Below are 12,805 nucleotides of genomic sequence, written 5' to 3' on the forward strand. Positions count from 1 at the left end.
TGCTACTCTACCTAGATGCAGAACACAAAAGCAACGGCACCAGACTTAACCGGGTTTCACAGCAGATGCATCCTTACCAAAGCACGCCCATTTTTCTATTCCACGCCATGACTTTGACATGGATTGTGACCAGAAGTGAATCATCAGTGACAGCCAGCTTAAGTTTACACAACCAAAGGATCCTGACGGGGAGATTTTACTACAGTGCTATCAAAAGCTGACAGCTCACTCTAGTAAAGCTCACTCTGCAAAGCTCACTCTAGTACAACAATATTTCACACCAGGATGACATTAGAGCCTGCCTGAAGCTCTCTCAAGGACAGAGTCAGCATTTCAGACCAATCAGCCAAAGTCAATGAGTTCACCCTCACCATCAACAGCTTTACTTTCAAGTGAATGAAAATTTTACCAAGCCACGTGAACAGCTATGGACACCAGAACAGTACCATAATACGCTAACCAATGCATAGCCCACCTCCAAGATGAGATGCCACATCATTCTTCATGCACCATCTTACAAGCTTGGGTGTTTTTTTTATACAAAATAATCCAGAGATCATCCAAACACAGCAAAAAGGCTGTGACATCTGGTGACAACAAGGCGACACCGATGCACTGTCACCAAGAATGCTCACAGACATCTCCCTTCCGCCTCCCTCTCCAATCTAAGGAGTTTTCAACCAAAAAGGATGATCTTCCAAATAAATAAATACATATGTATTTTAAATAACAGCCTGCTACCAAACAGAAAGTTGTTAAAAAAAAGAACAGAAACAAGGATGTGACTCCCGTTATGCTGCGGTCACGTTTTGCACCTGACTACGACACACCTCTACCATGGAACTGACGGGGTGGGAGAACACCACCACCCCACTACTTACGCTGGAAGAAGCTGACACTGGTATTTTGAAAGAAGTCACCCCCTCCATGCCAGCTTTCCCCTGCAGTTTCCCCTTCAGACTCTCTCAGGGAATCCCTCCAGGTTTCAGAGTCCCTCTTTTGTGTGTCTCCTTGTCCCGCAGCGACAAGTAGCCACGCATCTTCCCAAAAGCAAGCGTGTACAATCACCACCGCAAAGGGACTCCCAGTGAGCTGTTTGCTGCCTTGTAGGAATAAAAGGTGCAGACAGAAGTTTCAAACAAAAAAAATTAACTTCAGTTGGGAAATGGTTGTGTTTTCCTCATCATAACTGCAAAATCACCGTTGCTGAAAAAGTAAAGAAAACCTCACTTCAGTGCGTGTTTTGTGCATGACAATTCTTTGCCAATAAATATTCTGTTTTTATCCAATGCTGGACAGTTGGCACAGAGCAAGAAAAGGAAAAGGGGGCAGCAGAACTTAAAATACAAGAAAACCCTATCCAATAAGTAGACAGAAGAGCAGATGTTGTACTTTAACTCATTTATATAGTCTGAAAAGAAACTTGATAGTCTGATAATGATTTAACAGCAGCCTCCTTCGATCAAAGATGAGGCAAGAGATAAACTGGATTCATTCAATCTGACATCCTGACACAGTACAAAGAGCCACACATGTAAGTGCTCCTTCCAGATAAAGGGCAAAAGAAATTTACATGAACAAATAAATACTCTTGAAAACAGTAATAAAAAACCTGGCATGCACCTCATCCCTATGATCCTTCTGTAAAATGAACTGCAACTTTTATTAATACAAATACCTCAAACAAGTTCCAGGTCTACAACACAACCTCCCCTCTTCTAAAATCCTACGCTTAAGATGAGCAGTGGTCTGGAAAGAGAGGGTTTCTGACGTTTTCAGGGAAGGCGGCCAGACGACAGCGTCAGGACCCTTCTCCCAACGCACTGGAGGTGGTGGAAGCTCACAGCCCCACTAGCTGTGAACTGAGGTGCCAGCAGGTCCCAGTCCCTCCTCCCTCCCAAAGGCAGCTGTGAGTAGGTGGATGACACAGCTTCATCTCAGTGCACAAGTGAGCAGAGTGAGGTGGGATGAAGTGACAGCCTTAACTACTGAATCTGTACATTTCAGTGCTTGAAACCACTTTACAGTGTCAGCTAGCTGAAATATGATTCATCCTGAGGACTCGCATCCTTTATTAGTGGGCTTTCTTGACAGAGCTTGCAAACTATTTAACTGAGTTCTCCTGGTTTTTCAGTTGGAAATTGAATAGAACAATCATAGACATGAAGAAAGATAAAAATGTACAGAGTGGGAACAAAATGCGTGAGTTTAAGCAAAAGGATATTGAAAGAGAGGCCTTTTTACTTGTATTTTTCCTTGTACAGCCTGATAACACACAACGCAGTACACAAAGGCTGATAGCTGTGCTCTGCACTCATCATCCACAAAAGAACTCACTGGGGAGAGATAAAAACATCACAAAATAGAGGAGAAAAATGAGAGGAGAGGAACCCAAAGGTGCAAATCCTCAAAGTACAGTCCTCAAAGTGAGCATACACTTGATTGGCGGTATCAGAATTTGCCTAGAGTCATATTTTAAGGAGTGCATACTCAAACTGTAATTTCCTAAGAGTTCCATATTTTAAGTAGATTGTGACACCAAACCTCTGTTTTTTTATGCCTCAGGACTTCCTTGATAAAAGGTTAAATCTTTTTTTAAATAGAAATAACTAAATGTACGATCTCTCTTCATAGATAATTACAGCTATGAGAACTGACTTCTATGCAAAACAGTATCTCTGTGAACTTTCGCAAGCTACAAATATTTATGACTTTATAAATGTGTATGACACTGTACAATACTAGGCCAACCCATGCCAAGGTCTCTCATGCAGGGAAGCACTCAATCTAGAAGGAAGAATGGGAACTAAGAAGAATAAATTCAGAACCTTGCCATTGTAGCTAAAGACAGACACAACCAGCTACCTCACTCGTCACCGAACCCCTCCAGAGGAGCAAACAGAAAGCAAGGTCTTACTAACAGCAGTGCCAAGCAGGGAGTGGGGATGTAGAGAAACACTGGGATGCCCAACAGCAACTAGCTCACCACCAGGCCAAACCGCCTGGCCAAATAACCCTACTGCCAAATCGCACATTAAGGCAGACTCTAAACTGGAGCAAGACTGGCATAAATTTCTGCAGGCTTCACTCTGCAGGGCAAAATCTGTTCAGCGAGCGGAAAGCTGTGCTCAACGCAGCACTTCGCTAGCTAAAAAGGTAGCAAAATCCTTGCACTGACAGGGTGTAATAACAGACTCAGCCCCTCCGATTTCTAGTCTAGGAAGTATGTAGAACAAGGACTCAATTCGTAACACTTTGTAACTTTTATACAGACAGCATTTAGCTGCATTTATTTAATAGCAACCCAACGAAATTCCTACCGTTGTCAGGAGAGCAAAGGGTTTGCTTCCATTTCATCACTGACAGCGGCAAGACCAGGAATTCAGCCCAACTGTTGATAGCACCCCTGCGAGTTCTCCTCTTCCAGATAGAGCCCATTTGCATAAAACAGGACTTCAAAATACAAACTGCAGATGTTTCTTATTTCGAGCTTGGCACACAGACGACATATATTACCTCATGCCTGCTATGCTGGCTTGCCTCTTTGTCTTTGGACTCAATGCACTATTCACCCCACAGAAACACGAAATGATGTTCTTAGCCTCCATTCACTTCCATGTGGTAATTGCTAGCCTACCTTTTATATCTGCTAAGTTTGTCACAATACGAAGAGGGGAATGTCTAGCAAAGTAAACACATTGTTATGCGTAAAGTTAATACAAACAGCTAAACCTCAGGACATGCAGTCAGTTCCTGGAGTCTGTTAAAAGGCTGTGTGCGCTGCAGGTGAGCAGCTAAATCTTCTTTCTATAAAAAAAAATAAAATAAAGCAGCCAATGATCGCAAATTATCATCTGTGTTTAAGCCTCTCTTGGAGTTTAGCTATATGGGAATTCAAAACCATAATCGTTATGTTTTTCTCTGAGTTCTTTGCCGTTCCAACATTTTTCTTCCAGAATTACCTTTGTCCTCACTCTGTTCAAAGAGCTAATTCCACCTCCTCTATGCATGGGGAAAAGTGAAGTAATCACAGCTGCTACAACAAGTCAAAAAAAAACTTAAATGATTTTATGCAGTTCCCACACTTAGCAAAATGGATCAAATAAAAGAGTCTAACAGTTTCTTTTTTTTTCAGAAAGAAGTGTAATTTCTCTCTTCTCCTTGAAATCCGATCTAAAGATATCCACGACACTAAAATAACTGGTAAAGACAGAGATCAAAAATAAAACCATTTCACCGAACCAGTTTGCTAAATCATAACAATGATAGCATTTTCCCATCCTTCTTCAAAGAAGTCTAACATGCATTATACACACAGTAGAATCCACTTTCATATGGATGCACCAGAGACAGACAGAGCCTTCAGGCTACGTTTTCAGTACACACTTATAGAAGCATGCACAACATGTAAGGGAGTTCCTACATCTGTGTTAAAAGAGTGAAATTCTGACTTCATGCAAGTCATTAGGAGATTGATTGTAGTCGCTTTCAGTGCTTCGGTCACGATGTACAACATCCAGTTTCCCTGTTAAAAATTCTTCCTTCCACTCATGCCTATTCAATATATAAGCAAGAAGAGAGAATCTGGAATTTAAAAAGAAAATACAGTAGTTTAAAAAATATAATTATCATAGTCTATATGACTTAGCAGTACTTATTACGGTATTTCCAGCCAAAACCAGTAATTTATGTTTCCATCTTCACAGCTACAATCACTTGTGATGTAAAACCATTCATTACAATAATTCTACTGACCACACATGAGCCCCTGCTCAATCAATGTGGCATTTAGTATGATTAAGTGAACAGGAAGATATTAAAATTGCAACTGTTCGCTGTGTTTTCCACAGTCTTTAGCAGAATCGATAAAGTTTTAAGTAATGGTATTGTCGGTGCATTTTAGCGTTTCTAGTTAGGTCACTGTACCCCCACTTCCAGCCTTTGATCAATACAAGTTACCGAGCTTTTCTACAAAGCATTTTCACATGCATTAAAATTTGTAAATATAAGATTGTCTCAAAATGTTCAAAATTATGAACAAATACAAATAGTTTTGCTGTAGAGTGGGCACTCAGGAGAAAAGATACCATCTTTTAAAGAAATACAGACTTAAAATAAAAAAAGCCTTATATATTCTGAAACCTTGAAAAAGTTGCAGCTTTCCACACCATCTGGAAACTATGCTACAAAAGGAATAAAGCAGACATTAAAAACATACGGATACCTTATAAGGAATCTCAGATCTGACTCCAGGACGATTCAAGAATGTTTCCTGCCTGAATACTACACCATGAGTCTCTTAACATATTAGGAAGTTGAAAGTCTGAAAAGCATCATTTGCTGAAAGCCCATTTCAGGTATTTTAGTCCATAAAGAGGCAGCATGAGTTTTCCTTGACACTACTTGCACTGTGCTTCCTCAGCAAGACAGACGGTCTCCTACCACCTCGTCAGTCATCACCCACTACCCTGGGCCAGCTTCAACCTGAATGCAACTCCACTAAAGGGCTGAAGCTACAATGTCCAGTATAATCAACGTCACTTTTTCCTGATCCTCTCCCTTAATCTTCCTTGGCCTTCACGGTAAGTCTGAGGATTAAGTATATACTTCCTGATGTCAGCAGCAGTACCGCAGTGGCCAAGCAAGACTGCGCTGGGAGATTTTTCCACTATCTGTTAGCTGACTTAAGAGCCAGCCCATTTGACACCAGGTATTCTGCACGCGCCTGACACCAGCACAGATGGCTTCTGCTGCAGTGGCTCACCTTGGGGTCAGGCAACTGTAAATCCCTCCTTTATCGTTTATTTACCATTAGTATCCTTGGTCCAGCTCCTCAGATGAGCTTGCCATAAGGTTGAATGCGTGCCAGGGCTGGCCGCTCGAGAAGGGTAGGAACAGCTACCCAGCAGATCATTTTAGCTGTAAAATGAAATCACGCCCTGCAATTCACTCATGTACACCACCTCAGGCAAAGAAGGTGTCTCTCTGCCACATCTTCCAAATTTCAGAAACTATTATACCTTGAAACTAAACAAGAAGACTTTCTCGGCACTTGCCCTTCCCCTTTTATTTGAGTTACCGCCTCCTTTCACCGTGGCCATCCGATTCTCAAGAAATAGCAAAGGTCACCGGGGAATGGGAACAGAAGGAGGCAGTGCCACTCACAGCAAGGCCGGCTGTGCAGAAATAGGTCACTGTGCACAGCTGGGCAGGCAATGGGACGCTCGAGCCGGGCACCAGCGCCAGATGTCGTGGAGCGCGCTGCCCGAGAGAACAGCAGTAATTCCACCGGAGTCAGCAGTTTCAGGGGGAACGAGGGAAAAGTCAGGACTAATACAAGCCTAGGCGTACTTGTGAATATACTTACACAAATTATTCCCTATTACGTCTTCTCTAGCCATCCACCCCCGGGCCTCTGCAGCTGGTCTGCAGGCTCCCATGCACTGCGCATCTCCGCGGCTTCCCCCACGCAGCAAGAAACTCCCACGTGGGAGGCTAGGACAGAACCCAAAATTTTCGCAGACTGCAGCGTCCCTTCCAACACCCTCCCTTAGCGCTGGCAGGAACAAACTTCAGGGCTGCATACAGCATTATTCTGGGTGTACTAAAAGGGACTCAGGAGGGTTCTCCTCTCCCCGATCTGTACAAGGTGTGGGTGTCAAGGTGCTGGCAGCGGGGGCCTGAGGAGAGGCCAGCGGCTGTCCCATGCCAGACAGCTGGTGGCACCTCTGGAAGGACATGCAAGGAAAGGCCTAAAAGCACTGCCCAGGAGCGACGAGCGAGAAACAGCCCCGCAGACACCGAGGTGTCACTGCACCAGAGCAGAAACCCGCACAGCAGCTGACAGGGAGGACGATGCTGGAGCAGGCTCTCCTGAAGGACTGCAGCCTGTGGGGGGGACCCACACTGGAACAGGGGAGGAGTGAGAGGAGGAAGGAGCGGCAGATACCAACTGGAATGGACTGACCACAAGCCCCTGTGCCCAGATCCCCCTGTGCTGACTGGGGTAGACAGGGGGTGTCCGGAGCGAAACCGAGCCTGGGAGAAGGCGGGTGGGGGAGGAGAGTGGTTTCTGTCACGGTGTTCTTCTTTGTGTGTGCTTTTTTTGTCTTTGTTTCTCACTACAGAAGTGTACTTTAATTGTCAGTAAATTAAATCCACCTGCCCGCACACAGCCTGTTTTGCCCGGGCTGGTGGAGAGAGATCCCCTCGTCCCCACCTAGGCCCGCGAGCTGGTCCATGTTTGCGCCCCGGCCCTGTCAGCGGGGGGCGGCCGGGTGGGAGCCTGGCGGCCAGACAACGCCAACCCCCCCCCAAAGTCAATTAGGAGGACGCTTTTTGAACCACGTAGCAAATGCACTGAACATGTCTTAAAGCTAATTACGGCCACAATGAGACTGTTTTATTGTCGGTGTACAGTTTCAGGACACATTTGGGCATCTGACAAACAACTGACAACTACAACCATGTCAGCACTTTCTCAGCCAAAAAGCAACTAGCGCAGGAGTTGGATTACTTGAACTCTCTTACTATTGAGCCACGGGCAAGTCATACGATAAAAACAAGCACCCCAAGAATACGCAAGGCAGAGCAGTTGGTATTGGGAGTAGCGCTGTAGATGTGCTCCTTCCCTTAACTAACCCGTCTACAGCAAGCAGGCTTTGTTTGCTTCCAGCGAGGGCAGATGATCATCTCCTGATACAACCTCAAGTCACAGGAGGCTTTCAACTCTTCTTACCACTGCATATCATTACTGCATTTGGCAACTTGTCCATACTTTGAAAGGCATGGGTCTTTTAACTGTCCTTAAATGCCTGCTGCTAAAGTCTTAGCACGTAACTGTAACAAGTAATATTAATTAGGCAGACATAAATCCTGGGTGTTCAGTGGAGAAACTGCAGGTGCTCTTATCCAGCTAGCACTTCCTTCATCTCCAGCCCCAGCACAGACATGATGGCTCTGGCTGCCTTTTACTAGGTGCTTATTCCGCACAACTGTTTAAAATTAATGCATTCTTCTCAAAATCATTAGACGAATTACTACTTCCTTTAAAAGGAAGTTTTAAAAGGACAAAATTGTCCTTTTGTGGTGTGAAACCACAAGCTGATTTTTCGGTAAACGTTTAACAGACGAGAGATTAGAAATCTTGCTAACCCCTAAGAACTAGCATATAATACGTTCTTACATCTTTACAGTTTGAAAATCTATTGCTGTCTCTGCAGCCGGGCAGTTGAGACATATGTGTTTTGTATACGTTAAAAGAGCTGATGCTAGGTCCATAAAAGCGAATTGCCTGGAGGGAGGGACAAAATGCATTGTTCTGAAGGGATGTAACTAACGCCTGTTTGTTCACCCCCACCACTCGAACGCAGGATGTCATTTCACATCCACACGGCCCGTGCAAGATAGCAAAGGCCGTTCTACCAGCCAGGCTTGTAGATTTTTAACACTAGATCTCGTAGATTCTTAGCAGTAGATTAGCACTAGACTTCTAAGCTCAGGAAATCAATTTTACAACACACTATATACTTATGTCTATGCGTACATTTGTAACTGGTAAACAACCCCAAGCCTGCCCTGGTGATGCTAACTCACCATTTACCGCCGTGCCCAGCCTGCCAAGATAAGCCTGCCTTCTCGGACGTCCCAAGCACTGCCACTTCTTCAGCCACAGGTTTCCAACATACCAGTGAAACCCTTTACAGAAAGGAAACCATGGGATTTCTGCCCCCCTTCCCCAGCCCAAGTTAGAGGAGCCCCCCCCCCCCCCAATGCTCTGTTGCGAAGCTGCCTGTGAACCCCATGGTGCCCAGGAGGCAGCGCCCCGTGGCCTCACAATGTGCCGAGACCTTCATTTTGGTTGTGACATCATTAAGCAGCGTGTCACACGGGGGGTCAGGCTCGCCCATGCCAAGCCCACTGAGGCAGACCTCTGGGATTGCCATAGGGACAAGCCCTGTGGCCAGGGCCCGAGGAGCAGAGGGCACCACGTGGCTGCTTTTATGGTGCCAGTCGCGTCCTTTGGAGGGCCTTGCTTCACGCACTTGGCCGCCCCTCAGTTCTGTCACCTAACCAGCACTTACCACCAAATTTTGGTGGTCAGCTGCTGGCAGTACCGGTCGGCAGAAGGGAGTCTGAGTGGAGGCAGTACAGTTTAATCAAAGCAGTGAGCATTTGCTTTTTTCCTTCGAAAGTGGACGGATTCCACTTTCCACTGGCATCTGTTGAACACGCGCAGCCCGACTGACCGGCTGCCGCCCCCAGAGAAACGCCGCGTCCAGATGAACACTTTCACAGTCTTAAACAACTTCGGAACCAACTGCACACTTCAAAGGACGGTGTCGATGAGTAAGCAGAGGGCTTGAAGCCCTGCGTGTCCTTCACCACAGTTATTCAAACTCCTGCAGCACAGCGGGTAGCTGTTGCTTTTATGGAGGGATAAACTATGCTGCAGGGTTTTCATGAACAATTAAACGTTTACAAGAAGACTGGAAAACTAGAGTCAATCATATACGTTCCAAAAATAGAAATTTCATTTTTCAGGACAGGTACTGAAAGTGTTAAGAGCGAATTTATTTTGCATAGGCAGCAGAATTTGTTGTTAAACCCACTGTTTAAACAACAAGCACCTACCTAAAAAAAATCTTGGAGATGCGCGAACAAGACAGCACATCTTTTCAGAGAGTGTGCTCCTATTAAACTGAAAAGCAAGAAAAATCTGGGAATGACAAGAGGGAATAAAAATGAAAGCCAAAACCGAAATAGTCCAAGAAGTGACCTTGCCGGCTACATCTTAAGAAAAATCAGAATGAATTTGCATCTATTACTGAAAATTTGATAATTGCCCTATATAAACAGTTACAGAGTTCTTCAGTGGGCACCTACACCTAGCTTTTTAAGTGAATTGTAAGACTTTCAACAAAAACAGAACTTCTAAACACCCATATCCATGGATGACTAACATACAGCTAGCAAAATATGTTTTTCAGTAATAAACACAGTTTAACAAGGAAACATAGTCCTTAGCTGTTATGCTTCCGCACCAATATTTAACAGACAATATGATCAGAATCCCTATTAAAGAGTTGCTGTTAAAGAATTAAACATGTTCTGTCAGAAGAAATATTCCTCCATTTTCAAAATAAATGCTTAAACTCCTGCGTCCTAGTAGGACACTACTGTTCTGTCGCCAATATACTTTTCCCACAGATAGCTTCTCTCCAAATATGAATAAATAAATAAACCTAACCTGTCAATAATATAATAGCACGGGATCTCAGCAGCCATTACCCCTTCGTTACAATACGTGCATGGAGCTAAGTAACTTCCACTTCTTTAGAGGAGTTAGAGAACCTCACAAAACAGCTTGTCAACTATTTCAACGCAAGACTGATGAAGGAAGGAACTACTGTGTTGGAAACTCCACTGCAGACATTGTATTTCAAGGTTAAACTTCATCTTTATGCACTTGCCTTCTAATGAACCACTACCTTCTGTTAGCCTCTCTTATCTCAAACTAGAGGTTTATCTACAACAGTTTTGCTACCTTGTTTCTTTTACCAAACTCATGTATAAACATTTATTTTGAACTTCACATTAACTCTGGGTATTGAAGGAATGGAGGGATGGGGAGTAAAGAAAAACAAGCACGATGCGTTCTCAAATCTCACAGCCACTTCTGAGAAATAAATTCTGACAAGCAAGCAGGAGGAAAACATTCATCCAGTTCCTTACTGATCAGAACTGCCATACTAGAACACGTCATTTGACCCCAAACAAACCAAGGGAGGACAAACTAATGAATGGCCCAATCCAGAGTTTTCTGAAGCAAATGTAAAAATGAACATCGACAACCTCTGTAACAGTCTGAAGCCAGCGAATGGAACAACCAGCGCGCACATGTGGGAGAGCCTTCCAGTGTTCCTGCCCCGAACACAAATAATCAAGAACTGAAACACCGAATTCCTGCAGTTTCTATCAAAGTAACTGAAATCTGTGCACCTAGTTCAGAATACCCAGTGCCTCTGCAAGCTGCAACACAAAGATAATGTAACTTCATTCTTTTACAGGAAGCATTAAAAAAATCCACACTTCAGCAGGGCAAATGTGTTATACATAGAAATTAATAATAGTAGTGAAGAAAAAAGGAACAATGCCTTCTTTCACATCACAGGGAACGAACATTAGACTATTTGCAGAGATTCAGGCAGCTGCTGAGAATGTCTTAGCAGCTCTTGTATTTGCAAGAAAAACCCTGTCAACTGAAACCAAAACAATCCTTCCATTTAAATACGTCAACCTACCGTGTGTGCATTATGCAGTCATATTTTGCAATTCCAGAATTAAAACGTGAAATTCTGAAGGGAAAAATACAAATCCAATAGCGCTACTTTGCACTTGTAACCGTGCAGCCAAGCCACAGACCTTCACCGTGATCTATTACTTCAAGGAGTTAAAAATCACAAAATATTCTCAGGAACTCTGCTAGGTGACACGAGTCCGTAATACTCCCAAATCCTGAAAAAAAGGCATCCAGAAAAACTTTGCTCATCGTCTCGCCTATGCAGAAGCGATGGCCGTGTCACTGCAGTCGCTTGCCCTCTCGCTGCCGAGGAGATGCCAGCCCTGACAGCCCCGCCGGCCGAGAGGCCCCCGGCTGGAGGTGACCGCCTGGCTTCCCTAATTCCCAATTTAAACAGAATTTAAACCAGACACCGAATTTAAGCTCCCCCCTGCCAGACTGCGGGAACCAGACTCTCCTTAGTCCGGACACGGACAGAAAAGCGATGCAGAAAAAAACAGGGCTCAACAAATCCCGGGTGTCGAGGGGATTGCTCGCGGTCTAAGTCACACAAAACAAAACAAAAAACAAAAAAAAAAAAAAAGAGAAGAAGGGAAGCAAGCCTGCTTAGATCCGCCGCCCAAGGGTATACTAACAAAACAAGCCAAAAAAAAAAAAAAAAAAAAGCCAAGCCCACGGAAGCGGATTAGGTCGGCGAAGCCAGCTTTACCCCGCGCCTCGAGTCCCGGCGGTGCACGGCCCCGGGCAGGCCCCCGGCCCCACCATGAGGTTTAGCCACAGATTTAAAAATTAAAACAAATAAAAATTTTAAAAATATAAAAGCTTCGCCCCCCGCCCCCCCCCCCCCCCCCCCCCCCAAGCACGCCGGGCGGCCCTGAAGGCAGCCGCAGCCCGGCGGCGTTAGCGCGGAGCCCGGCGGGATGCCCCCACCGCCACGTCCCGTCCCGTCCCGTCCCTTCCCCAGGGGTCCCGGGGGGTCCCGCCGAGCCCCCACCGCCGCTTACCGGCCCTGTAGCCTCGCAGGCTGCCGCCGAGCTGGGGGTGCAGCCCGCCCCACATGCTGCCGGCCGCCGAGCGGGGACGGGGACGGGGACGGAGCCGGGGACGGAGCCGGGGGGGTGTTAGCGGGGGTCTCGCCGCCGCGGGGGCGCCGCAGCCATGGTGCCGGGCTGCTGGCGGCGGGAGCTGGCCGCCCCCCGCCGCCGCCACGAGCCGCGCTGCCGCCCCGCCGCCGCCTCCCGGCCCTCCGGAGCTGCGAGCGGGGCGGGGACAGGGGCGGGAGCCCCGCGGCTGCGGCTGCGGCTCGGGGGGAGCCGGCCGCGGGGAGGGGGCTGCGGGGGACGGGCCTCGCCCGGGCCGGCCCCGCTGAGGCCCCGCGCAGGCGGGTGGGGAGCTCGGCGGTGCCCGCTGCCGGCTGCCGCCGTTTGGGAACTGCCCCGCCGAGGCAGGCCCGGAGGGGGCCGGCGCCCCGCCAGGCCTCCCCCTGCTGTGCCCAAGGGGGTC

General features: G+C 46.4%; 1 protein-coding gene across 2 annotated transcripts in view; it reads right to left on the reverse strand.

The window, feature by feature from the left end:
- CEP85L (centrosomal protein 85 like) overlaps nt 1-12,805 on the reverse strand; it is a 148,633-nt gene that overhangs the window by 102,589 nt on the left and 33,239 nt on the right. Inside the window, exon 1 of one of the 2 annotated variants that reach the window (XM_040554286.1) lies at nt 12,307-12,556. The exons of the other annotated variant lie outside the window; for it this stretch is intronic. Within the exon in view, the coding sequence (XP_040410220.1) occupies nt 12,307-12,361 (55 nt within the window). The 5' untranslated portion in view covers nt 12,362-12,556. Of the gene's footprint in view, nt 1-12,306; nt 12,557-12,805 lie in introns of those variants that run through there. 2 annotated transcript variants of the gene reach the window in all.

The sequence above is a fragment of the Cygnus olor genome, chromosome 3 (assembly GCF_009769625.2).
Source record: "Cygnus olor isolate bCygOlo1 chromosome 3, bCygOlo1.pri.v2, whole genome shotgun sequence".
Classification (NCBI taxonomy): Eukaryota; Metazoa; Chordata; class Aves; order Anseriformes; family Anatidae; genus Cygnus; species Cygnus olor.